The sequence below is a fragment of the Onychostoma macrolepis genome, chromosome 17 (assembly GCF_012432095.1).
Source record: "Onychostoma macrolepis isolate SWU-2019 chromosome 17, ASM1243209v1, whole genome shotgun sequence".
Classification (NCBI taxonomy): Eukaryota; Metazoa; Chordata; class Actinopteri; order Cypriniformes; family Cyprinidae; genus Onychostoma; species Onychostoma macrolepis.
The window spans coordinates 8,256,076-8,283,173 of NC_081171.1; the positions used below are offsets into that span (position 1 = coordinate 8,256,076).

The 27,098-nt window shown below is 35.2% G+C and overlaps 1 protein-coding gene across 3 annotated transcripts; it reads left to right on the forward strand.

The window, feature by feature from the left end:
* The first annotated feature begins 2,762 nt into the window (after positions 1-2,762).
* On the forward strand, positions 2,763-26,791 carry clmna (calmin a). Of its 3 annotated transcripts, XM_058750098.1 has the most exons (14): positions 2,763-3,189; positions 13,035-13,230; positions 14,622-14,683; positions 16,270-16,365; positions 16,455-16,538; positions 16,635-16,727; positions 17,558-17,751; positions 17,856-18,049; positions 18,667-18,749; positions 18,846-20,813; positions 22,272-22,435; positions 22,842-22,920; positions 23,910-23,968; positions 25,169-26,791. In XM_058750098.1, exons 3-14 carry the CDS (start codon positions 14,663-14,665, stop codon positions 25,332-25,334), a joined length of 3,201 nt encoding a protein of 1,066 aa, XP_058606081.1. In that variant the 5' UTR covers positions 2,763-3,189; positions 13,035-13,230; positions 14,622-14,662; the 3' UTR covers positions 25,335-26,791. The 3 variants fall into 3 exon arrangements, with proteins under 3 accessions (XP_058606081.1, XP_058606080.1, XP_058606078.1); XM_058750097.1 differs by lacking the exon at positions 13,035-13,230; XM_058750095.1 differs by lacking the exons at positions 2,763-3,189; positions 13,035-13,230 and adding an exon at positions 8,006-8,108.
* The last annotated feature ends 307 nt before the right edge of the window (positions 26,792-27,098 follow it).

Here is a 27,098-nt window from a genome sequence, read left to right on the forward strand (position 1 = left end):
AGGAATTCAAACAATATTATTTGCTTATTCAATATAATATGCTTCATTGCATGTCTTTCAAAACTACTGCTATTGGACTGTAGACATGCATTGTAGGCAAATCGCTGTAAATAGCTCAAACAGATCAGTAATTTTCAAAAAGCATGAACAGTCTCAGATAGTGTTGTACAGTCTAACAAATGCCCATTATTGAGCATTGCATTATAAGTGTAGAACGCGAAGGACAAAGATCTATGGATGAAATATTTTGTTCCAGCTTCTGTTTGTGGGCGGATTTTACTTCTCATCTTCTTCCCTGTTACACAACAGCCGCCTCTGCCTGGAACAGAGGGTGGGTGAATGCTGCTGCCCATCGATCTTTATGAATATTCTGCATAACTGACCCTCGCAGACATGTCTCATCATAATCATTGCAATGCAAAAACAACAGCATTGTTACACCTCTTGTTCTCTGTCTCTCTCATGCACATGGTTGTTAGCAGCAGTCCATTGCTCCTCAGGAAATCCCTGTTAATATGGTCTACTATAATGGCTTGCTTTGAGACCAAATATCAGGATGTTGTAGTCAACTGACTGTACAACTTATTACTACAATAAATTTTCTAAAGGAAGTGTCAGGTGCTCTCTTAGGTAAATACTACAATATTACCTATGATCTCTTATACAGACAAAAACACATGAAGAACCTTTATTGGGCACTTGCTTTTACTTTGCATTGTAAAATAATCTCCTATTATTGAACTAAAGAAGCATTCGTTATGGAGTATCAGGTTATTACATTTATGTATAATCAATAATTATTATAGATGTGAAGTTTTGCAAACAAAAATTTGGAACAAAACCAATATATGTGACCCTGGACCACAAAACCAGTCTTAAGTTGCTGGGGTATATTTGCAGCAATAGCCAAAAATACATTGTATGGGTCAAAATTGTCGATTTTTCTTTTATGCCAAAAATCATTAGGACATTAAGTAAAGATCATGTTCCACGAAGATATTTTGTCAATTTCTTACCGTAAATGTATCAAAACTTAATTTTTGATTCGTAATATGCATTGCTAAGAACTTCATTTGGACAACTTTAAAGGCGATTTTCTCAATATTTAGATTTTTTTGTCCCATCCTAACAAACCATACATCAATGGAAAGCTTATTTATCCAGCTTTCAGATGATGTATAAATCTCAATTTCGAAAAATTGACACTTAAGACTGGTTTTGTCATCCAGGGTCACATATGCATTCCATTAAAGGTGTCAAGGGCTATAGTTACTGATAAAAGTTTGAGGACTTGTGAGACTTTAAAAAGAAAATGTTTGCTGATTTAGAAGGTGATTTGGTGAGGATATATCCCTAATCTCTTGTTCAGTCATGTTTCTGAATGATTAAATTCCATCAAGAGCAAAAACAGGCAGATCAAGATAAAACCTACAGTAGTTTAAGGCTACTGTGCTGCTCTCTGCACCAGTTTACTATCGTTTAATCGATAACCTTTATCACGACTTTCTTGTTTCTTGTCAGACTGACTTGTGCAGTATTTGTTGGTTTCATTAGAAAAGCTCTGCAGGAGTGGTCACGATAATAGATGGTTGTCCATTATAGTTCACTTTAAACGATCATTCAGATATGTGCTCGCGGGATGGGGGTGGGTAGGTGATTTGCACATCACATGAAGCAGATTTAACTCGGTCATTGTGGTAAATATGTGCAGCAAAGCCACGTACGAACGTCTGTGGTGTCCTTCTCATTTACACCAACCATATGCCGCACAACACCGCATACAGACACTATTCGTCCAAGACGTCTGTCGTCAATGATAAAGAGCGAGAGAGACCAGTGTTGGAAAGTCTGATTCATTTCAATGAACCGATTCGTTATGACTGTCCGTTCAAATGAATCGAATCTCAATCCGATTCACCTGTTCTTTTGAGTCTTCTCTCCAAATGGCATTAAAAACATCGCGTTTGATTCTGTGATTCACAATAATAAGATATTAAATGTTAATTATTCTCATTACGGCTAAGGATCTCATAGTAGGCTATGAGAAATGTGATTGGCTGTTTAATAGCCTACAAGAAAAAACTGATTATTAAACACCTGTTTTTACCATTGTTTGATTAATGTGAATATTTATCAATAGCCTGAAGTGTAGGCTACATAATTTAGTGTCACTTTCTAGAAATTTCTAGAGCAATAGACTGCATGAAGCCACTTAATGTTTATTATTAACCAACTAACTAAATAAATAAATCTTTACAATGAAATGCCCCTACATAGGCTACTACTGCTAAATTATATGGCTCTTGTTATTTTACTTGTTAATAGGCTATTGCATTTTTGTCTTTAGCCTACTTGTTTTTTTTTTTTTTTATCAACCTGTTTCAATTTGATTTAATTACTTTAAAATTTGTTAAGCAATCAAAATAGAAAGTAGATCTAGAAGTTGGAAATACTTAAAATATTATGACATACAAACATTATTATTAGTTCCAGGGTTATTATTATGACACAATTGCTACATATAAAATCTTAAGTCATTAACATGAGAATGATTATAACTCATAATTACAAAAAACAAAACGTTTTCTTTTATTATGAGATTCTTATCAGATTTTAACTCATTATAATGTCATATAATGACTTAAACCGGCTTCCATAGTTCGCACCTCAGTTTGAGTTTTCGCTTTGCCAATGGAATCGACTGAAAAAGAATCAGTTCGAATCAATGATTCGTTCACGAATCAAACATGCGAGAGAGAGACAGCCCCGTCCCTCAGAGTATCAGAGGTAGTGTGGGCGTGCACTGAGAATCCTGCAAACATTAACCAGGTGGTTTTTCCTCGCGCATTTCCCTCTCATTTTCCTCCTCCAAGCTGCGCTGGAGAGACTTTCCTGTGCGTCACGAGGAATCAAAGTAACTTTACCTGAACAATGCGGGAGCCGAACACCAGCATCTCTTCGGATCCAGACCCCTGAAACCTCCACAAACTCCACTCATGGCCACCGCCTGGCCACCCGCCACATAGAGCACTTTATAAGAGAGAAATCTAACGAAATCACGGGACCGGAGCTTCATAAAACGAGCGACCCTCTGTTTGATCCAGATGGCGGGACACGAATGGGATGATTGGTTTGAACGGGAGGAATTGATCGGGCAGATCAGCGACATCCGAGTGCAGAATCTGCAAGGTAAGAGTGCTGGAGGCATGGGATGGGTAAAAGAGTATAAATATTTCATGAACATGAACATTTCTAGAGAAAGTAACTGGAGTCGATTCAATGTCTCCATTCACTTTTCGCTATTAAAAACCGATACACTTACATTTAACAATGTACCGGCGAGATATAACAATGTTGCGCTTTAGTGTTTTATTATGGCAAGCCATCTCAACATGCATTCATTAAAAACGTATTACTACTATCTGTTTTTTTATTTTTATTATTATTCATACCTATTTTCTAAATACTAATGCTTTGATCTATAGTGACTAATATTTTTCAGCCTCGTTAGTAACTGTTAAGTAGATACACCAAATGGGTCTTGATGATAGTGAAACAGATGTATACTAGATGAACTAGTTCATTTTTTTTTTTTTTTTTTTTCTTGTATAAGTTTAGTTTTGGGTTGTTTACATACACAGATTTACATTTATTTTCAGCAACAGCTGGTGATTTCCAGTAACACTAGCAACAGAGGCCATTACCAATACAACAGAGTTGACATTTTTTTAGCATCTCACTGTGAGTTTTAAATTTTTGAGATGACTTGTTAATATTTCAATACGCCAAAACCTATTTGACTTTGAATTAAGACAGATATTAGTCAACTTTTCAGTCAACTGTTCAGGCAACCCATCAGCTAGTTAGTACTTTAGCACAAGCATTAGATATCAGTGAGAGGCTATTGGATAATTTACTATTAAAAAATAAGTTTATACAATAAGTACAAATAACATAGATGCTAGTTAGTTTTAAGGAATATATGTTACAGCAGCTTGCCATAAATGTACTTCTATGCAATACTTTGTATGATTAGTAACTTGAGGCTGATGGTTGAAGAGAGTTCAAACAACCATTAAAAAAAATCTAAATTATCTGTTGTAATATAAACATGATGCAGTCACTGGAAAAATGGCTGAATGAATCAGCCTTTTCATTTTCTTAGACAACTTTCTAGAGAAGGGATGCAACAGTTATCTGAGTATAGACTGCATGTATTCACCTGCAAAGCAGCATCCAGCCCACTTGTTTGACGCATAAACAAGAATAAATTATTATCCTGGAAAGAATTGATTTAATGAGCAGGAGTTTTACACATCACTGATTGTGCATGTTCTCGGCTTTGCAATCAATTACTTTAATGTGTGCCGTTAATCGCTGTTCAGTGTTGGCCGGTGGCATTTTAGGGCTGTTTTATGTGTTTAGTATTGCAGGTTGCATGACTAAAAATACGTCATGCCAGAAGAAAATGAACATTATGGCCTGTAAAGTAGCTCTCTGATGAACTTTCAGATTGAATGTAAGCCCTCTTCTCCTGTGGCCTAGTGCTGTTCATTGCAATAAGGATTTAGAATGTAATGTGGCTTGAATAGGGCTTAGTGGCAGAGAAATTACTGTAGAATATAAACGAAACACTGCAGAAAACAGATGCTGGAAGCAGATTACATAACATCTTGATTTCATTGAAAGAGCAATGCCCTCTGCATTGGACCGCTGGAATTCCAGTGCAGTGTTCACATAGTCAGGCCTTTGAGTGCTTTCCAGATAATTGGGATGCAGACTCATCTCAGTGCATGATTGCCACAGGTTTGTTTTGAAAAGGAGGCAAAATCCATTTCTGTATTTAATGTGCATGTGTGCACACACTTTCTCACATGGTTCTTACCTCATGTCATCTCCTCTCCAAATAAAATTTTGCACAAAACAACGGGCCAATACATTATTTGGTGGTCACTTGAGGAATTACATTATTATTAATAATATAGATAGAGGTACAGCCGATCATTGCTTAAACTAAACCAAATCTAAATCAAACACCTAAATATTATGTTTTTACACTTTTTTTTATCATGATTATAGTCATCATATTTAGCAAATTATGAAACTGAAAACTTCTAATTTGTCAGCAATTTAAAAAAATCGGTTTTGAGAGTTGGTTAAATAACATATATGCATTTTAATGTCCTTAATTTAACATTTTTAATGTTTAAAAAAATTCTAATAAATAAACCAGTTACCAATTAGCAGTGGCTCCATCTTAAAATGTAAAAAGTAAAAAATTTTGCTGTCATATTGGCCATAACAAACTGATTATCGGTTGTCATTAGTGGCCAATAAATTCTATATCGCCATATTCCTCCGAAATAATGCTTGAATATTTTAGACTCTTGTGTGCTTTATCTCTTATTTACACTGTTAAAATTAAATATGAAATATTGTAATATGTTTTATAAGAAAATACTATTTCAGTCTTTCTACTACAAAATTTTGCATTTAATTTAATATGTTACTTGCTTTTTCTGTGTGCTTTTCTTTATGAAATTTAGTAACAATTTCTGAGTGTAAGTTCTTTATACACCGTCATTTTTCTGACCGAATAAAGCAGGAAAAACCAAAGTGTATGCTTCTAGAAAAGCATCTGTTTGTATTCAGTGTTCGGATTTGGTCTGTAAGTGCTTTTTATCATAAAGTAAAGGTCTATGAATCTTCTAAAACGGTGATAAAACAAAACCACTTGCCACGAAGCAGAGCACCGCTGATGATGGCAGTATTTAGTACCTATAAGAGTCCCACATCTGCTGAAGTGTTCTGAAGTGCTGAACCAGAGCCAGTGTGCGCTAGAGTAGAAAAAGTGCAATAAAGTAGAGATCAGTGCGACTATACTGGGCTCTCTCTGGAAGAAATTGTTTTGGAGTTGTCATGCAGGACAGATTTTCATATAAAGTGTTGAATGAGAAATTGCTGAAGTGCCCCTTCCCTCCCTGCTTCACATGCACACTTGCAGGCACTTTTTTTTTTTGGAAAGCGCTGTTCTACATTAGAAGGATTTTCAATAAGAGCTGACCGTAGGGTAGAAGTCTTTGGTATGAGTTTGCAGAAACGTCTGGAAATCAGGACAGTATCCCCTGTCTTTTCCGTTATTCTCCTGTTTTTATCTGTCATTTTCTTCAGGCAGCTGCAGCAGTTCTGCTAACTCACTTTAAAGTCCTCCCTTCTGTTCCCTGTTTATGCATGAAATGTGCTGAAATCTAAGTAGTTTATCCTCATTGTGTGGCATGTTGTTTGGTTCAAATGATAGTTCACTCCAAAATTAAAATTCAGTCATCATTAACTCAGTATTTGTTGTCCAAATATCTCCTTTTTGAGTCCCATAGAAGAAAGTCATGCAGCTTTGGAATGACTTGACGGTGAGTAAATGATGACCGACTTTTCATTTTTGGATGAACTAAAATACTCATATGCATTTTCTAAAGTGGGAATCCATACAATGCAATGCACCATTCACTAAAATGTAATATACTTTTTGAAAGTGCTTTCTCTAATGTTTTGCTTTAAACATAGTTCAATATTTTCTTGGAATTACCTGAAGAGTCTCAGATAAAGTTATTACAGTGTCTAAAGGACCTCGGAAACCTCGGAATATCACTGCCATTTCCCACAATCCTCTTTATTTAGACCTTAGGGATTCTGTTTGGCACTAGACGTCTAGAGCCATGTCATCGCTGAGGGAGAGCCATACTGTAGGTGTACCATTATCTATATTTAGCCGGCACTTTCTCCAGCACGCACGAGCGAATCTCCTGTCTGCATATAAGGAGGATGCAGCTGAGTGCTAGAAACCTCTGCAGCTGAGAAATTATGTAAGCCTTTTTAACTCTATAGTTTCCAAGCCAGTTACTGGCGAATCTGAAAATGGATAATTGTGGTATTGCTTTAATCATGCTTTGCTTATGGCATGTTATAATCTGCTATGCAGCATCAGTTTAGGCTTTCATATTGATTGTGTCGTGGAGACAGTGGCCTGGCAAACTGTGTGTATTTTATTAGTGATGCTTGCCAAGGAAATCCATGAATCATACTTCAAATTATGCAGCTTAAATTATTATGCTTTGATGATAAAACAAAAGAATCCTATAGAGTTACAGTAAAGAACATTTTAGTGACTGTGTAGCATTGGGTAGGTGAGATTTGGATGAGAAAGCAATATATTTTATTAATGTTCATTACATTTATTATTATACTTATTGGAAGTGTATAATGAAATTGTCTTATAAATCCTTCAAGCTGTCAATATTCCATACTCACCAGGGAGATTTTTCTGATAGTTGCTTAACTATTTTTTTTTCTTTCTGTTTTAGGAACATATTTTTTCTGTTTTAGGTAATGAGAACATCAAGAAAGCTGTGTAATTGTTTGCAGGTGTTTCTGACGGCTGGCACAGCCCAGTAGTGATGAATAGCATCAGTGTTGTAAAACCTGTGCTGGCACTGTCAGTTTTCTAAGTAGATTCATTGTCTAAAAGAACCTAGTTTTCCTGATTGGCCGGTCGTCATGATAGAAAGATGATTGGAAGTCTTATTCAAAAGCAAATATATGGTGTAATGTCTTGGACTTAAATGAATAGCATTGTTCATCATGATAACACATCCATGCTTTGTCTCTTAAACAGATTATTGTTGGATAATCAATGAGTTGCATGAAAGCTCAGGGCCTCTGCTTTGCTTTTATTCTCGTGATACGCAAATCGTCAAGAGTCAAAGGGGTTTTTCCATGGCAGTTTTGCAAAACTGTCAGTTTTACATTGTTCACTGCAGCTTGCTTAGGGAGAGAAAACAGGCTCTAATTGCTCTTGCATAAGAGTCTCTTGGTGTCAAGTAGAGTTTGGCTTTTGTGAAAGGATTAATTAAACTCTTTCGGTTGACAGATAACAGCCATTGTCCAACAATTCGTCTGATAATCAGAGCTAAATGCTAACATTTTGTGTTATAAATATATATGCTGTGAAACTGATTTTTTAAATATGTTTTGTATATTTCATCATTCGCCCACCAATGTTAATTATTTCTTTCTCTTGCCTGTTTATACATTCTGCACATCTGTGATCGGAGGTAAGCTGTCTTCTCTTGATGTTGCACAGCCTGACTAGTTATCTCATTCCCAGTCTAGGGACAAATGTTCGATTCGTTTGATGTTTGAAAAGTGCAGTTTACACTGTGAAGTCTTTAAGTCGCTGAAACAAATGTAATTGTGACATTTAATCCCATTTTTAAGCATGTAAATGCTTCAGCATTCACTTCTTTTATCTGGGAGTAAATGTTGCGAAATGCTTCATATTTCATTGGATTTATTTTTATGGGTGAATTTCACAAAACTTTTTTAATTTTTTATTTGCATTGTGACATTTTAATTACAATTAAGGACGTATTAGTTAGTCATTACCATAATGCAATAAATTAATTAAAAAGAATAAAACTTCGGTAACACTTTACAATAAGGTGTCATTTGTTAACATTAGTTAATGTATTAACTAACATGAACAAACAATGAACAATACATTTATTACACTATTTATTAATCTTTGTTAATGTTAGTTAATGAAAATGCAGTTGTTCATTGTTTATTCATGTTAGTTCACAGTGCATTAACTAATGTTAATAAACACAACTTGTGATTTTAATAATGCATTAGTAAATGCTGAAATTAACATTAACTGAGATTAATAAATGCTGTAGAAGTATTGTTCATTCTTAGTTCATGTTTACTAATGTTGTTAACTAATGAACCTTATTGTAAAGTGTTACCAAAACTTCTATTTACATTTATGCATTTGGCAGGCATTGTGATCCAAAGCAACTTTTTTTTTTTTTTTTTTTAACATTAAAAATTGCTGCTACAGTGAAGATAATCTAACGAGAAACACTTGTTTTATGAGCATTTTAATGAGAATTTGGTAGAAAAATCTGTTTAATTAGCACTACGAGAATGTTACAATGCAAAAACTCTTTAACAGTTCTGAAAATAATATTTTTCTTTATGCAAAATATGTCTTATTGGCATGAAATGTGACCTGAACACATGGGATGTAGTGTGGCATGTAAAGTACACAAGCAGCAGCTCTCTTTGTAGCATTTGTAGCCCACAGAGGATTGAGACAGAAGAACCAAGCATGTCTAAATGCATTTATTTAGACCAAGGAAAACATTGACATGCTCACAAAGGCTGCTTTTAGAGTTTCAGAAAAACTGAAGCATGACTCAGTGACATTATCATGTGTGCCATCTTTTAAATGAACACAGCAGAATTTTTGACCATTTAACTTGTATATGGAAAGCCCTAAACACATTTCAAAAGATTTCTTATGTGTAGTATAATGATATAATGCACACCCAATTGGCACTCAAGCCCAGCTAATCATAATGCTATCACATTTTGTGTGAAATTAAATATTACGTAGCTGCCAATATAGGGACAATACTGATTTAGCCAGTGAATTTATATTTAATGTTTTTGCAAACAAAAAAGAAGAAAAAAATTCTTATTGCACTTTTTTGTAATATGCCAATAGGCTCACCATTAAATTGGCAGCCTACCCAAATAAGCAAATTCAAGCAAACGCTATCTATATAAGTAGCTGGCAAAATGTCATACAGTAGCATTTATAACCATGCTATTTGGCTTGTTTTTCTGACAGTGTGTCATTGTTACCCAATTTACAGAATTTGTAACTTCTGACTCTTCAACAGTTTTTATAAAACAGCTGTTGTATACTTCTGGGGATCCTGCACCAGCCCATCAACTTCCATTGAGATGAATGGCAAGGGTAACAGATTATATAGACCTCCTTGCTTGCAGCATAAATCCAACTCTTATGTTGTGCTTTTGGAAGCCCTTTTCATGAGAAGACTACATAATTGACTGGTGGGTTTTTTTAATGCCCTCCTCGTACCATATATGGGAAACTTTCATGTTTAAAATTCACAATGTCTTCTGATGGCAAGAACGGTTGGCTTCCTGCTGGATGATATCTCACTTGGCAAACCCATTCTTTGCATGTTAAGCAAATAAGAGTCACATGATTCTGAGTCTCTGTGTATTTATCAGGTGAAAGCAGACTGAAAGTGAAGAGTCCTGAATGATAATGAATCTGGTAACTTAGACTTAAGTGATTTTGTTAGTTACTTTATCGGAATTGCATTTGATTCTTATAATATTTGACAAATCTGAAGATTTTCAGAAATGATTATATATCAGAGAGATGGTTCTCAGACAGCATTTGCATTTCACCAAAATATTATGTCATCCTGTTTGGACAAAGCATTGTTTTCATGGACACATTCACTTATTGGAAGGATTTTAGTTTTTAGCTTTGTTGTTTCTTGATTGATTTAATGTGAACTGTTATTTTTGAAGAGCATGGACAGTCATTGAAACACAAAGCTACTTATCCTATGAAGTGAACATCTGTGGATCTCACAGTGCAGACTTTGGGCAAAATAAAAATGTGTCTGCGTCATGTAATATTAAGTGTTATGTGGGAACATGTAGGAGCCGTTCACTGGGAACTGAAAATAGAGCAGAGTTTGCTTTGTTAAGCAAAATGATTGCAAATCAGCTAATACTTAGCATATGAAAAAACTCAAAGCATATTTCTAAAGCCATGTTGTGATAAATTCATTTAGCCCTTGACATAATTCAATAACGTTAATTTGGGTTGCAACAACTAAATGTTTAAATAGTTTATAAAATACGATAATGAAAATGACTGTTTCATTATTGATTAGTCAGTTTATTCATTAATGGTTTCATTATTGATTAGATATAGAGAACCTCCATTAGTGATTGAAAAATGCATTTCTATATAAAAAAAGCAAATTTACTGTTTTTTTTTTTTTGTTTGTTTTTTTTCTGGTAACTTTATGCATTTCAGTCGTAATTTTTCAGAAAATATAAAGAAAGTAATAAAGAATAATTTTTGCACAAAGGATAAATAATTTGCATTGTGACATTATTTTATGACACTTAAGAACATATTATTTGTCATTACCTTAATGCAAATATCTCTTATTTGAATATTTTAACACTAAAACTTGCTGCTATAGTAATGATAAAAAACCATTAATGGTTTCATTATTGATTAGATATAGATAACCTCCATTAGTGATTGAAAAATGCATTTCTATATATAAAAAAAGCAAATTAAATGATTTTTTTTTCTGGTAACTTTATGCATTTCAGTCGTAATTTTTCAGAAAATATAAAAAAAGAAGAGAACATATTATTTGTCATTACCTTAATGCAAATATCTCTTATTTTAATATTTAACACTAAAACTTGCTGCTGCAGTAATGATAAAAAAAAGACCCATTTTAATCTCTGATGGAATATTTAGTCAATCAAAGAAAAAATCTTCAGATTAATCAGCAGTGTTCATAAATTCACAAACAGAACTGCTGATCACAAGAGAACAATCTAACTGTCCTAACAAAGACATGTTCATGAAAGGTTCCAGCTTTGCTCATGTTGAACCTTCAGACAGCCGGAGTTCAGGTCCGTCTGTCACACTTGAGAGCTCAAAGCTGTCCTGCGCAGCCAGGCAGTGGACTTTTGTGTTTATGAGCGCTGGCTCTTTGGAGCTGGAAGACAGCCCCCTCATTAAACAGACATGGTCTGTGCAGAAAGATGGAGAGGACTGTGTTCTTGGCTGGGGCCCCTGGCCTGAAATGCTTTATAGTTCCTTTGGCAGGAAAAAAAGAAATGAAGGCTGGTGTGTTAATGTTCTTTGTGATTTCTACAAAGGGATCGTTTTTGTAGTTCTGTAAAACTGATATTGCTTCAGTGAACATCAAAGTTATCGTCTAGTTTCATATCTCTTTTATGATTTTATGTAGTACAAAAACATGTATTACCTTGTAATATGACAGGAAACGTTCACACAGTACGTCTTCTTAATGAGAAATCTGAGGAATATTGGTACCATATCAAAGTTTTTTGGTTTTTTTACATTAATATTAACTTTACCATCTGTAAAAACACTAATAATTTAATAACACTGCTACATTTAATATTTAGCTAATTTCAGAATTAATATCTATTTTTCATACTGTACATTTAGCTTTTAAAGTATTGATTTTAGCTTTTGAGTGTTTTATTTTTTATTTAGTCAAAATAGTGCAGCATTTTAATATCTACTATTTAGCAATTAGTGACTCATGATTTGGGACATAAACTCAATCAAATATACATTAAAAGATGTTTGGATGATGCATATGTACATATGTAGCATAGTATGAACAGACTTCATTTGTTTTTGTGCTTCACTGTAGGTGATCGAACTTAACCAGTCGCCGGTATGTCATACTGGGGCTGGTAATGCAAGAGCAGCCATTAGTAACCAGAATCCTTTGCAAGGATTAACTGTTTATTAGGGCCGGCCAGAAAGAACCAGTTCCTGGAAGCCAGGAAATTGCAGAACACTGTGTTGTTTCATTAAACTTTGCATTACGTATTTGGTAGCACCTATGTTTTTTGTCAATATGGAAGGATATGAAATCACATGGAAAACATAGATAAACGTGTAAAAAAACAGCACTGTAGTTGACATAATTTAGCACTAGTTCAATTCGAGGAGACGTTTAACAGGGGTCACATTATCCAAACACTGGCTTGTATTGTGAATAATGAATTATCTGCCAAAATCACTTCTATTAAGAAAGCGCTCAACTGTGAAGCATTTATGGTGTTATTAAATGTGTTGTCACAAAAAAAATGGTTTCAACTTGGACACTCTCTGAATGTGCACTATTGTGCTGTTGAGTTCAGTGTATGTGGCGACATGCCTAGACTTCCTGTTAGACTGTTCGGTCATTATTCCATCATGGCATTTGGACCACAGTTATTGATTCCAGCAAATGGAGCCTTTATGTTTTGGCAGTGAATAATGAATGAGGAAAGCCATGCCTCCAGTGATATCCCCATCAGGATCTTCCCGTTACTTTTGTGTGTGTGTGTGTGTGTGTGTGTGTGTACACCTATAGAATCCAAATGAGCCGCCGGCAGAGGAAGAGAAAACTTGAGAAGAAGCCATTCATCGTGAGGTAGACAGATCATATAATCAAGCACAGTCTCATGGGAGTCTCCCCGACGGCCACCATCTCTAGGCCAGATGTCTTTTATTTCGAAGAGTGTACACAAGGTCCAAAGAAACATCTGACCTTTCCTCCCAAACATGAAGTAATAGTCACCACTTGTTGATACCATATTAACTTTTTCATAGTGGAAACAAGTTGAGATGTGATTTTATTTGTGCATGGTGATGACAGAAAATAGGGTGACCAATGATCATACATTTTCTTTTTCCCAGACATGTCCTGGCTGGGATTTCTAAATTGCCTAAAATGTCCAGGTTTTAGATTTATTTTCCTATTTTCCTGCGTCATACATTGTATTGCTTTGACTGTTCTCTGATATGAAAACAATAGAGAAACAAAAGCCAAAACTTGGACATTTTATGCAATTTGGAAATCCTGGCGAGATGTGTCTGGGAAAAAGACGATGTATGATCACCCTATGCACAGTTAGCTGGTTTATGAGGCAACAGGCTTGTATGATAACTACATTTCCCATCATTCTCTGTGGCAACACGAGAAGGATCAATTATAGATAACTCATCAGTTATAGAACTAATCTGAATCCATTTCTTTCAATATTGTTTTGTAAAAAAAAAAAAAAGTATCTGTCACAAATTAAGATATATTTTAAATTAAGATGTATGCTATTAAGATATAAATATATATTATTTATTTGTTAACTTTAAGTATTATGTGTAATTGACATTGCTTGAAAATTTCTAAATGTTAACTTGTGCAAGGTAAATAGGGAAGTAAAATATATTTGGGGAATAAATTTGCAAGTATTTATTATTTTCCAATGCAGTGCTAATTGTTTTTGCTTATGCAATTTTCAAAAAATTTGGAGCAAGTCGGACTCAGTGTAAATGTTATATTTGAATTGATTGTGACATTTTCTGAACAATTTACAAATTAGTTCTGTTTGTGTTTCACAAATAAGCAGACAGAATAGCAATAAATCAGTTTGAAATTGGTGTTTCAAGCTGGGATTTGCATAAGCAGTTTATGATTTTTACCAAAACAAAGTGTAACTGTTGTGTGAAACTGCATATAACACACTCACTGATTTATTGTATACTTGCTATACATGCTGGGCTAGAGTGCATTGATGTTTATTCTTCATGTCAGCACTACACTTACAGCGCAGTGTAAAGCATTTGGTTTTAATGATGTTTCTACAAGTTTCTACAGTGCATTCTTACTGTAATAATGCAAAGACAAACACAAGTTTCCGTTGGCTGCTCATTAAATAAAACGGCTCAGTGGAGGTTTGCTGTTTATGGGCACTGGTCATTCCACTTTGACTCTAATGATTGTGCTGTTTGGCCTTTGTTGCCATGGCATGCTCACAAGTGAGCGATTGCTTCAGGCCACGTCTGATTAATGACATGGAGCTGCTGTTTTAGATGAAGCAACTTCTTGCCGTTGCCGTTTCATCTCTGTGCATCATTTACCTCCACTGACGTGACGCTGTTGTTTTTGTTTCTCTTCCAGTTGAGAGGGAGGTGGTGCAGAAGAGAACATTCACCAGATGGATGAATCTACATCTAGAGAAGGTCAGTAAAAATTCATTTGGATCCTATGAACCTAGTAGATGGAGTTTACTTCAGATGTTCAGATTTTCCTTTTTGTGCACAGATCAAGCCGTCTTTGTGCTGGTAACACATAGCCTACTGCAAACAGGAAATGAATACCTCTGTCCCTCTGCTGAATTATTAATGAAGGAAATTGAAATTGTAATTTCTTAGTATTAATTATGCATGAGGTAGAAACATTAACCTAAATTGTAGGAAGAATATTAGGCCTGAGGAAATGTTTTTGGGGAAGTGGTGGTTTAAATGTATTGTACTTTTTTTTTTTTTTTTATATAAAATTGGAGCAAAATACAGTCTTATTAACACAAAGTTAATTGAAACAAAAGTAAGAATTAATACTAAGTATAATAAAAAATGTACTTACTTAATTGTCACAAAGAAAATGAAGACATATTTTTACCTATATATATATATATATATATATATATATATATATATATATATATGCTTTACATTATAAAATACATTTTGTAATATTTAAATTGTTAAATTATTCATGTATAATATAAGTGTGTGTTTTTATATGTATACACACACACACACATATATATATATATATATATAATATACTCACACACACACAGCTTGCCTATTGTTTTTTTTTCAAATTAATCCAGAATGCTTCTTAAATTTATTTGTACTTATAATGATAAAAATATTATTTTAAAATATAAAAAAATTTTACCCTCTGTCACTCTCTTCTTCCACTTTCACTCTCAGATTTTACCTCCTCCTTTCATTAGTTACTACAAATGGCGAGACAGCCACAAAACACACACACACACACACACACACATTTGCATGAGGCATTAGTCATTGAACACAACAGTAGGGCGACTCGTTTAAGCCTGCTCTTTTGTTTTCTCTGGCAGCCCTCCGCTGGTCTTCTTGTGTTGTAGACAGCTTATAGATTGTAGTGCAGCCATTCTTCAGAGTCTCATAATACTGACTGAAAACACTCAGCGATGAATCCTTTGTTTTCATACACAATGTCGCTCTATTCTGTGACCCCAAGTTTGGCTTCTTCTCAAAACTTCGACCCACTATTGGACAATTACACTTTGTCTGTTCTGTTTTGGTGGAAAATTTCACCCTTAACCCTCCAGTTTCCACTGTTGTCCCATCATATCCTTTTTATTCTTCTGGGAAATGTTATTACTGAAGAAGAGTGGGATTTTTCTCAACACACATACATGTGTTGGCTTGTTTTAAATCACATTCTGTAAATGAAAGCACTCAGAATGAAACGGAAACAAACTCAGAGTTCTCAGTTTTGTTTTAAGTATCAACTTTTCACTTCTGTCTCTTAAAAATAAAGCAGTTTTTACCTAGTGTAGGAATATATTGGAATATTTTAGTTAATATTGAAATCTCTGACTTTCAGGACAACAATATTTTTGATATTATTATTTGCATTTTTAAAAATATTATTTTGTTTTAAAAATGCATAATTTGCATTTTTCTCACCTTTTTATATTTATAGATTATGACAGAAATATAATCTTTCTTGATTTTGCACAAATTGCATGTGTTTTTTTGGTGTGCAGTGCAACCCTCGTATGGAGGTGCGGGATCTGTTTCGTGATATCCAGGATGGGAAGATTCTGATGGCTCTACTTGAAGAACTCTCAGGATCTAAACTGGTGAGAATCATTTCAGTAGATTTTTTGAATCATATTACTTCATCTGTTCCCATGAATGACTAAGAAAATGCTGACCTTTGACCTTTCAGCTGCATGGCTTTAAGCCATCCTCGCATCGTATTTTTAGGCTAAATAACATCGCCAAGGTGTTGACATTTCTGGAAGAAAGAAACGTAAGTATCGTTTGAGGTTGCACACCCTCACAAAAAACAAATAAAACATCCTGAGTGCTTTTCCTGAAAGTGTGATAAATCTGTTTCTGGTTATAGGTGAAATTAGTCAGCATTGATGCAGCAGATATTGCAGATGGCAATCCGTCCATAGTACTTGGGCTTATCTGGAACATCATACTGTTTTTCCAGGTAGCGTAATCATGTTTTCTACCTATGTTTCTCTTTATTTCTAAATCTTGATTGCATTTGGATTAGACTACATTTAATTGGATTTAGTGGGGTGAATAGTTAAACAGTGGATTAATTGCCACTCGAGTCTTTTCTTTGTGGGTTTAAGTGGCTGTGGGAAACTCTAATTCGACCAAAGACTGAATATGCAGCACCTTTTTAATTTCTTGGCAATACAAGTGATAGTTTATTTTCAGGGTTCTTTGAACAGACGTTTAATTTTAGTATTTCTTTGAAATAGAATTTTTTTTGTAACAATGAAAAAAAAAAAAAAAAACTTTTACTGTCACTTTTGATAAATTCTATGCATCCTTGCGTAAAAAAAAAAAATGTAATAAAAATATTACATATTTAATGCATTATTTATTTATAAATGTTTATTTATACACATTTAAATAATAATATATTTGTAATATTTAAAAAATACCTTTAATAAATTGAACTGCACATTGGATTTAATGGGATAAATAGTTTAGATTAATTGCAACTCAAAAAACATTCCTATGTGGTTTTAAGTGGCTATGGGAAACAATAAGGTCTAATTGGACCAGTGATTGAATATGCGCATTCTGAATCTCTTGGCAGTTGCATAATGTTGGTTTAGGGTCCAAATGTGCCGTAATCTTATCTAGTCTTATCTAGAGACAGAGCAACTCTCTTATCACTTAAGAGATCAGAGTCGGCGTTAAGATAGGACCAAAGAGTTTACTTAGCAGAATGATAGGAAATGCCACCACGCTGAGTAAATGCTTGTCGTCTACTTGTTCAGTAATGACCTGTTTGTATTACAGATCAAAGAACTCACGGGGAACATTAAGAGTCAGTTCCCTTCCTCCTCCAGCCTGTCATCCATACCCACCAGCTCTGATTCAGACACTTCCCACTCCAGCACACCCTCAGATGAGAGAAAACCCACCATTGCTCCAAGAGGTCATGGAAGGGTGATCAAGACCCTCCTGCAATGGGTCCAGAGACGTACTAGAAAGTAAGAGATTTTAGTGGCCACTGGGAATTTTTTTAAAATTGGGACTGGCCATATTTAGGACTAGGTGTTGATTCAAAGCATTGCTTGATACTGTGTTCTTCCAGATATGGAGTTGCTGTGCAGGACTTTGGAAAGAGCTGGACAAGTGGTCTGGCTTTCCTTGCTGTGATTAAGTCCATTGACCCTAGTTTGGTGGATATGAGAAGGGCTCTGCTCCGAACGCCCAGAGAGAACATTGAGGAAGCCTTTAGAACAGCACACTACAGTCTTGGCATCCCAAGACTCCTAGAACCTGAGGGTAAATATCAAAGTGTCGGTTGATATGTAGTGGTCTAAAAAAAATTTATTTGTACACTGAAGTCACACTTAAAAATGTATGAATGTAATTACATTAGGTATCAAAATCAAGTGGCATCTGCAAACAAATGATGCTAGAATTTTTTTTCTTAAAAAACGTTTCACTTAAAAAAAATTATAAAATATACATTTAATAGTTAATTATAATTATATATAGCTAATATGGTTAATAGTTGCGTAAAATACATTTAAATAACTCCTGGTTATTCCTAAGCAACTCTTCTTGTCTTGCTACTTAAACTCTGCATTGTGTACAGCAAATATTGCCATTGATTCTTGTGATTAAAGTGTTTATAATGATCCTCATTTCTCATATATTTGAATGAAAGTGTCTGCTAAATTATTACATTTAAATGTTAAATTAATGGCACTTTTGTTATTATGTTATGTAAAGCAAAATATATTCAATATTCAAGTGAGGCCGTGTCCAAATATCTTTTGGGGCCACTGTATTACTTATGCAACAAAATGTATCTCAGCTACCTTCCTTTTGCTATAGCTTTGATTTGTTTTGAAATACATTTGCACAGTTTAACTAAAAATGATGTAACTCCTCAGATGTGATGTTGAATCCTCCTGATGAACAGTCCATAATGACCTATGTGTCCCAGTTTTTGGAGCACTTTCCTGGAATTGAGGAGGTAGGAATATTTCATCGAATTACAACATCACATGGATATAGCACAAGTTTTGTACGTCTTAACGAAATGTGTTTTTTGTTTTATTGTTTTCTCCAGAATGACACGTCAGATATTCTGGAGCGAAACAAAGCTGGCACTCGAATGAGTGAACCTCCTGTTCGGAATGGAGTACAGAGGAAACGGGAGTCTTATATGCTCAAGAAAGATGTGGTTCAGCCACCACCCAAGATCTTCATCTCCTCAGTGTCTGAAGATCGAGAGCAGATCACCTCCCCAGTCCTTCCACAGACCCCTGAGGACAAACCTTGGACGAGTGAAGGGTCGTTGGTGGGTTCAAGTCCCAGTCCTGCAATTGACAAGCCCGTCTTGGATTTGAACACAGACATGTCCACCACTAGCTCTCCGCAACCTTCGTTCTCGGATTCTGCTGTCAACTCGCCCGACTCGTGGAGCGAGGTACTTGGCGAGACTACTAATTCTCACCAGATCAATGAGGATCTGGTAAGCGAGAGCAGTACTGCTGGTACCGTTGAAGTGACCTCAGATTTAGGGTCACCATTTTCACCAGAGAACACGCCGGAGAATCATTTGGACCGTGAGCTTTTTATAGATGAGGGCAACTATTCCCTCGGCTCCATGGATAGTTTACATGCCAAATCCACTGTACCATCTCAGGAGGACGATGCTTACAAATACATCTTAGATCTGAAAGAAGAACAATCTGCTAATCATTTGCCCGGCGACGACATGAGGAATAAATCAGAATGTTTAGAACAAACCGAAACCAATCCTTTGGAACACCAGGAACAAGTCAAGCCATCATCTGATGATTCCTCATGTTTGGAAAGTAACTCAGGATACTTTCAGGATAATAAGGAAGCCGTGACAGCTCAACCTGAAGATGAGAGTCTACTCACTTCCACTGTTGATAAAGAAGTGAGTGGAGTTCTGGAATCTGAAGATTTCCGGGACAATGTTGAGTCTTCCAATACAGAAGCCATGCAGACGGACACTCTCGATTTGACGGGTGGACCTGAGGAGAAGCCTTTCATATTTGAGGATGACAGTGAGCCTGAATGTCCAGTTCTGCAGTACGAGAGGGTTTCTATATCAGGAAGTGAGGAGGATATTAAACTGAGTGCTGATCTGGCTAAAGAACCGACAGAGGAACCAGGCAAAAACCTTCCAAATGGTCATTCTGAAACCAACGAGAACAGTAACCTCCGTGATGGGGAACAAGAAGCTGTCTTGGAAAGTGAGGTGAAGGATGTAGTATTTCAGGAGCCAGAAGAACCCATCTCAGATAGGAGCCAAACAGAAGTTGAGGTTCCTGATGAAGATCAAGTGTGTTATATGTGTGGAAGTCCCGTGGCAAAAAGCTCAGCTGAATCAAGCGAACAGGGTGACGATTGTCTGTCCCATTTAAACTCAACTGAGAAGGACTGTAATTCAGACTTGAGACATTTCAGTGAATCAGAAGCAGGTGGAAACTTTGAGGACAATCCAAGGGAAAAGAACAATGAATTAAACGGAACTGTAAGTGATCTCAAGAATGAGCCAAGAGAGAGTAAAGGTATTCATGAAGATCTGCTTGTTATAGGTAAGAGCGACTTGGAAATTGGGTCAGACGGCATAAGGAGGACAGAGTTTTCCCACAATACAAACGGTGAAAGCCAAGCTCAGGTTTCAGACAATACGGAGCCTGGAGGGGCCAAGGATAACAAACCTGTATCAGTAGTGGACTCCCACTATGGCGTTCTGAATTCTGTCACTGACACCAGCATCCATGACGGAGAAAACGACTCTACACCGTCCCAAAGCCCACACAGACTGCGTCCTGAAGTGTCTAGCGCTGAACTACCATTTGAAGAGGAGACCACCTTTGAGGACTCCAAGTTTATTATTGGTGTCCGTGGGTACCCTGAAAGACATCCTGCAGAGCTACGCCTATCCCTCAGCATGACTCCGCTTCAACCGGCACCTCCTAAGCGTTCACTTACTGAATCAGATACGGACACCGAAGACACCTCAGAGGACCACGGCAAGGGATTTAAGTCGAGAAAGGTTATTTTTCATTCTAACTTTCCTTTGGCCTAGAAAACAAGGCACAGTTTAATGCAAGGACTGACCTACAAACAGAAGCAGTGGTATCAGCATATGAGTTCTTTCAGGGTCACGACCTCCTTTTCCAAATGTAGTTCACTTCAGCGCATTACTCAAAGTGATCTTTTCCTTTAATGATCTGTTACAGTTGCAATCAAGTCCTTTGAGTATAGCCCAAATATTCAGAGCCAAAAGTACTAATACAGTATTCATTCTCCTCTCTTGCATGTTTTCTGATCCTGATTAAAGATTGATAGTTGAGACGAACTATAAAAGACAAGTTCAATTGGTAACACTTTAGTATAGGGACCAATTCTCACTATTAACTAGTTGCTTACTATTAACTAGTTGCTTACTATTAACTAGTTGCATGCCTATTATTAACATGTTGGCTGTTTATTTGTACTAATAAAGCACATATTCTGCGTGACCATATTCTGCTTCCCTGATCCAAACCAATACCTTAACAAAAACCTAACTAACTATTAATAAGCAGCAAATTAGGAGTTTGAGGCAAAAGTTGTAGTTAATGGTTTGGTAATGGCAAGAACTGGACCTTAAAGTGTAACTGTTCAATTCCTTCACATAACGAGTATGTGGATCAGCTCGCTGTAGAGTTGGGTTCAGTTGCAGTGTCAAACAATGCTTTGTGCGTCTTTCTATGTACATGCTTTTAGGGTACATATTGCTGTGGTGCTCATATGGGCAGTGTCAGATTGAGTCTGGTTCATGTAATTTCTCTATTCTCTCTCCTTTTTCTCTAGTTTACCTTTTAATAAGATTGGAAAATAGGCAAAATAAAAAATTATAGTGGTTGAGATTCTGATATATAATTCATATTGACAATCTAAAATCATTTATTGGTATAAATAGTTTAGATCAACTATGAAAAATATATACTATCACTCTCTATATACTACTGTTAAAAGGAGTTGGTAAGATTTTTAAATGTTTTTGCTTCATTTATTTAATAACAAAATAATGTCATGGTGAAATATTACAATTTAAAATAATTCTGTTCTATTTTAATATATTTTAAAATACAATTACAGTACTTTAGTCTTCAGTGTCACATGATCATTCAGAATCAGTTTTATATGCTAATTTGGTGTTAAGGAAACTGCTTAATATTTTTATGGAATTCATGATACATTTATCAGGATTTTTGGTGAATAGAAAATTCAAAAAGAAAGTATTTATTTGAAATAGAAATCTGTGATATTGTAAATGTCTTAATGTGTCCTTGCTAGGTCAAATATAAACGATTTAGCTTTTTAGTACTTGATCAAGTTATTGTTGCAGGGGCAGTCAGTTGATAATATTACTAAAGTGGAATTTCATTATCTTAGGCCTGTATTCTGGATATTTAAGTTCAGTCTTGCGTTATAGATTCACTCTATTCTACATGTGTCCATCTAGGATAGAGCGGGATCCATGCATATCCAGGAGCAAAGCCCGTTTGACAGGCACCCGGGAGAATGGGGCGCAGTGGAGCCTGATTCACCAGCTGAGCATTGTGAGCTCATTAAGACAGATGACGACCTGACCAGCGCTGCTGCCAGAGAAAACACTGGGGCTCTGAGGTACAGCTCTATTAATAGACTCTGCTACAGATACTCAGTCCGTGCCACAAGGGAGCATTCTGTTTTCTGAAGGATGTGACCTCACAAGCCTCTTAGATCCATTGGAAATTGCCTTAAATGTACTTAATGTTTTAGTTTTGAAAACTTTGGTGGTTGGTGAACAGGTCATATCCATTTTAGATGAATGATGCAAACGTTTTAATCTCTCAGCATGCTGTGTTAATGTAAAAAACGCGTGTTTTCCATTACTGCTGATTGAAGTCATGAAATTTACGCTCTGCTTTTGGCCAGGATTCAATCTGTCATGAATAAATTAGCTTAATTGTAACTTAGCTCCATATATGGTTTCTTAAAGTTCAGTGAGGCATATCAGCCATAACAAATTTGTTCATCATTCTCTTAAAAGGGAAGGAGCTGTGACGGATGCAAGCCAACCTTTGACTACAATACACTTGAGAAAGGTCATTGACATCACTGAATCAAAGGTTTGTTAATGCAAAAGGTATTATTAGTGACAATAAAATGCATAGACTTTAAAGGATCCAAGCTGTATCTAGGGACAAGAGAACTGTAGAGACTCCTGGGTGGGCTCTTTTGACTTCTGCCTGTAAATAAGACCCAGAAAACACTAGAAACCACATAGCAATCTGCTAAACAATAGTCAGAACACCTTAGCAACCACATAGGAACAAACTAGCTACCAAAAATCAGTAAAATGTAAAATTCTATTAATTATTTTATTGCACATCATCAGGGCCATCTCTATATCCTCAAGTTTTGTGACAATTTTCCTGTTTGTGCCCCCAGTTTTACAGATGTGTTAATGATATCAAGAGGTGTTTTTTAGCTTTTTTTTGGAAGAAATTAATATTTTTATTTGGCAAGAATGCATTAAATTGAATAAAAGAGGCAATAAAGAGATACATAATGTTACATTTGCTACTCTTTCAATTCATCAAAGTGTCCTGAAAAAATAAATTTCGGTTTCCACAAAAAAACTTTCAACATGGATAATAAGAAGAAATGTTTTTGAGCTTCAAATCAGTATATTAGAATGATTTCTGAAGGATCATAGGACACCAAAAACATCCATTTAAGATCCATTTTGGCTGCTGAAAATTCAGCTTTAGCATTACAGAAATAAATTACATTTGAAATATATTAAAAATATTAAAGTTATTTTAAATTGTAATAATATTTCACTGTTTTACTGTTTTTGAAACTATTTATTTTTTCAAATAAATGCAACCTTGGTGTGCATAAGAGACTTCTTTCAAAAAAAAAAAAAAAAAAAAGTCGCACTGAATTCAAACTTTTGAACAATATTGTTATATAATGATCTCAGCTTGCAGTGTAGGTTCCACATAGTTAAAATCTAAAGAAGTTTACAGCCTTTTTTCTGGTACTATATTAATGCGCTATGTTAATTTACATGTTCTTTTATTTCACCAATCTCTTGTTTTCTTTTTACTAGGGACAAAATGGGAAGGCCTTAGACCGTAGCAAAGTGGACAGTACCATCATGAATAAAAGGTAACTAAAACTATATATTCATACTGAATATCTTCAAGACTGATTTAGATAAACCTAATCTTTTGCTAAGTTATCAAAAAAAAAAAAAGCTGTATTGCAATACAAAGACTTGTATCTGTGATTCTGCCTGTGGTGTGGTATTAGTGTTATTAGCTTGTCTTACAGAAACAGTTAATCCCAAATTTCCACCCTTACCTCATGCAATGTAGCAATTGTAGTTTTAAATGACTCGGTGGATTTAAAACCTGTTTGAACAAACACTTGCATCCCGGTTTTATTAGACCTCATATCATTGAAACAGGAGTGTTTGTATTTGTTCAGACTGGGTGTCTTCTTTGTACCTGTGATAGGAGTGTGTTTGGGGGTGTGGCATGGGTTGTGTTTATGGCCCTAAGGTATTTTTAATCCTTAAATGTACAATGCTTTATGTTGTCAATGGCAGTCCTGCAGTGATGTAATTGAGTAAACTGTTTGCAGGAACAGTAATGTAGGAAAGATGGAAGCACAGTGTATTTAGACACACCCATGCTTGCCTGAAACTGTTTTTGCACAGTAATTTTACATGACAAGGTGCTTTCTTGCCATTTACTTAAGTTTCATTCTGACAAGTCACTTGACAAATGTTTGTCTCCAGTGTTGACATATTTTTTATTGAAACCACAGTGCAAGATGATCCATCAATATTTTTGGTTTGTTTTCTTGGAAGAGAAAAACTGTACATTTTAAATGTGTATTATCTGCTAAAGATTTAGTCAACTGTTATGAGGATACTAGCATATAATGATTTCATAGGATTTCATAGGGGATTTAAAGGTATAGTCACCCAAAAATAAAAATGCTTAACATTTACTCATCCTCAGGCCATCTGAAATGTAGATGAGTTTGTTTCAGATTTTGAGAAATTTAGCATTACATTACTTGCTCACCAGTGGAAAATTGTGGATTATTGTGATGTTTTTATCAGCTGTTTGGACTCTCATTCTTGCGGCACCCATTCACTGCAGAGGATCCATTGCTGAGCAAGTGATTTCACCAAATCTGTTCTGATAAAGAGACAAACTCATCTTGAATTACTTTTTTGGGTGAACTATTCCTGTAAATTTATTTAAAGCAACAGGATGTTTTTTTTTAAATCTGCTTGGTAAACAAAAAAAAATTGACTTGACTTATAGTTTGCGCATTCTTTTTGTTTCATTACAGCTCGGAGAGCAAGACTGCTGCGAGTCCAGAAAGCACATATGACACAACCTTGTCCGACCTTGTCTACATCATTTTGGCAGCTTGGCTGTTTGTGTACTGCCTTCTTGTCCTGCCTCAGATTGACTTAAGGACGCTTCCTAAACTCCTCTTTAACACAGATGAATGACTGCAATATTAACATACAAGACAATTAATGCTCACACCTACAACTCTGATCACGTCCTTCAAGTTAAGGAATAGTTCACCCGAAAATTAAAGTACAGACATTCTGATAAAGATTTTCTTTTGTGTTCAGTGGAACATGAGGGTGAGTAAATGATGACAGAATTTATTTGTTGTTTGAGTGAACTATCCCTTTAACATGAACCAGGACCTCTGACCCAGGTCTTTAAGGAATAAATAAAAAAGAAAATTGGCCATATTGATCAGCTTAGTTGCCTTTTCGTATTTCCTTTCACATCTGCATACAAAGAAGTGTTTTTTCTCTCTTGGTTGGAGGGTTTTTGTTTTAACTGGGTAATGTTTTGGATGCATAAAGTGCACATGCATCACAATTACATAACGGATTATTTATAATGCTTCTGAAGAACATGCTTTTTGGCCTTTTATGTTGTTTGCGCATACACTATATGAAGAAAAAGCATCTGTAAGACTGTGCAACTGTTTGTATAAAGTAAGTGAAGGTTTTTGGTATGCTTTAAAGCTATTATGCTATGAGGTTTTGAATGTATCTTTTTTTTTTTTATCACATTAGAAACACCCCTTTTATTTTTTGCATTATATAGTAAAAATAAAGGGTTTTCAGCACAAATACATGCTTAGATTATATTCTGCTAACATTTTTGATATGATAAGGCCGGGGTATTATGGTATAGATATATATTAAGAAATATATAGGGCTCTCTAAGCTTACAGACACTTTTATGGCATCAACAGCACTATTTTTCTTTTCTTTTTAACTCGAGAGAAGAACTGCCAAAGATCCAGTTAAAGATACTGAAACCTATCCCCAACATAGTGAACAAATTATGAATTTGCCTATTATTTTAATAAATCCTGCACTTAAAGTATATATTTTATGCATTCTACAAAATGCAAGAGCGCACAAAAATCTAACACATTTATTGGTCATTTTACACATTTATAAATACAATATATTGACTGAATTTGTAATATTTTGGACACTGAAGGTGTTAGTGGTGATTTTTAGGTCTCTGGACTGATATGAATCTCAAAACCGAAGGATTTAATTTGAGCCTGTGGGGCCTGTAATATGTTGTAAAAAGTTTTTTTCTTATATTTTCCTAAATTGTAAGTTGAAATATCCACAGTACAGAACAAGCACACTGGCTGCTGAGTGCTAGTCGCATGATCATAGCAAATTAAAGTGAACTCTGGTGAAAACCAGAATGTTAATGCATCCTCATACATTTATAAGCCTATAAAATATGTCCAAAATTGCAAACAAGCCAAACTTTCTGCATGAGAATGTGTATGGGAAGTAACTTGTGTCTTTAACATTTTTAAAAGTCACCAAGTGAATCCATGTCCTGCTTTTGTAATGATCATTGTTACATTTTCATGTTTAAATGCACTGGAGTGCAATAAATGATATATCCTTTGGATGCAGTGTCTGTTGTGTGCTTTATCATTTTAATTGCTAAAAGGCAAGAATGAAATCTAGAATTTAATACTTAACTACTTTAGGTTAAGTGTATTATTCTGCATAAAACCCAAGTCAACAAAGGATTATTTAAAATAATTTTAGTTCTAAAATACACATTTATTTATATATGTATTTATTTAATTTACCTAGTATATCCAAAGCATAACTGTTTGCATTCAAATTGAAATGTTTTAGTAAGTTTACCTAAAGCGTGGAAATATAGAAAATATCGCATGCAGCGTTAGGCATAAGATCATATTAACA

Coding starts and splice junctions, on each gene's coding strand:
- clmna (XM_058750095.1), top strand. CDS start 8,021: ATGTTTTGTATATTTCATCATTCGCCCACCAATGTTAATTATTTCTTT. Junction 16,539..16,634: donor CATTTCTGGAAGAAAGAAAC/GTAAGTATCGTT, acceptor TTCTGGTTATAG/GTGAAATTAGTCAGCATTGA. Junction 22,436..22,841: donor GAAAACACTGGGGCTCTGAG/GTACAGCTCTAT, acceptor TTCTCTTAAAAG/GGAAGGAGCTGTGACGGATG.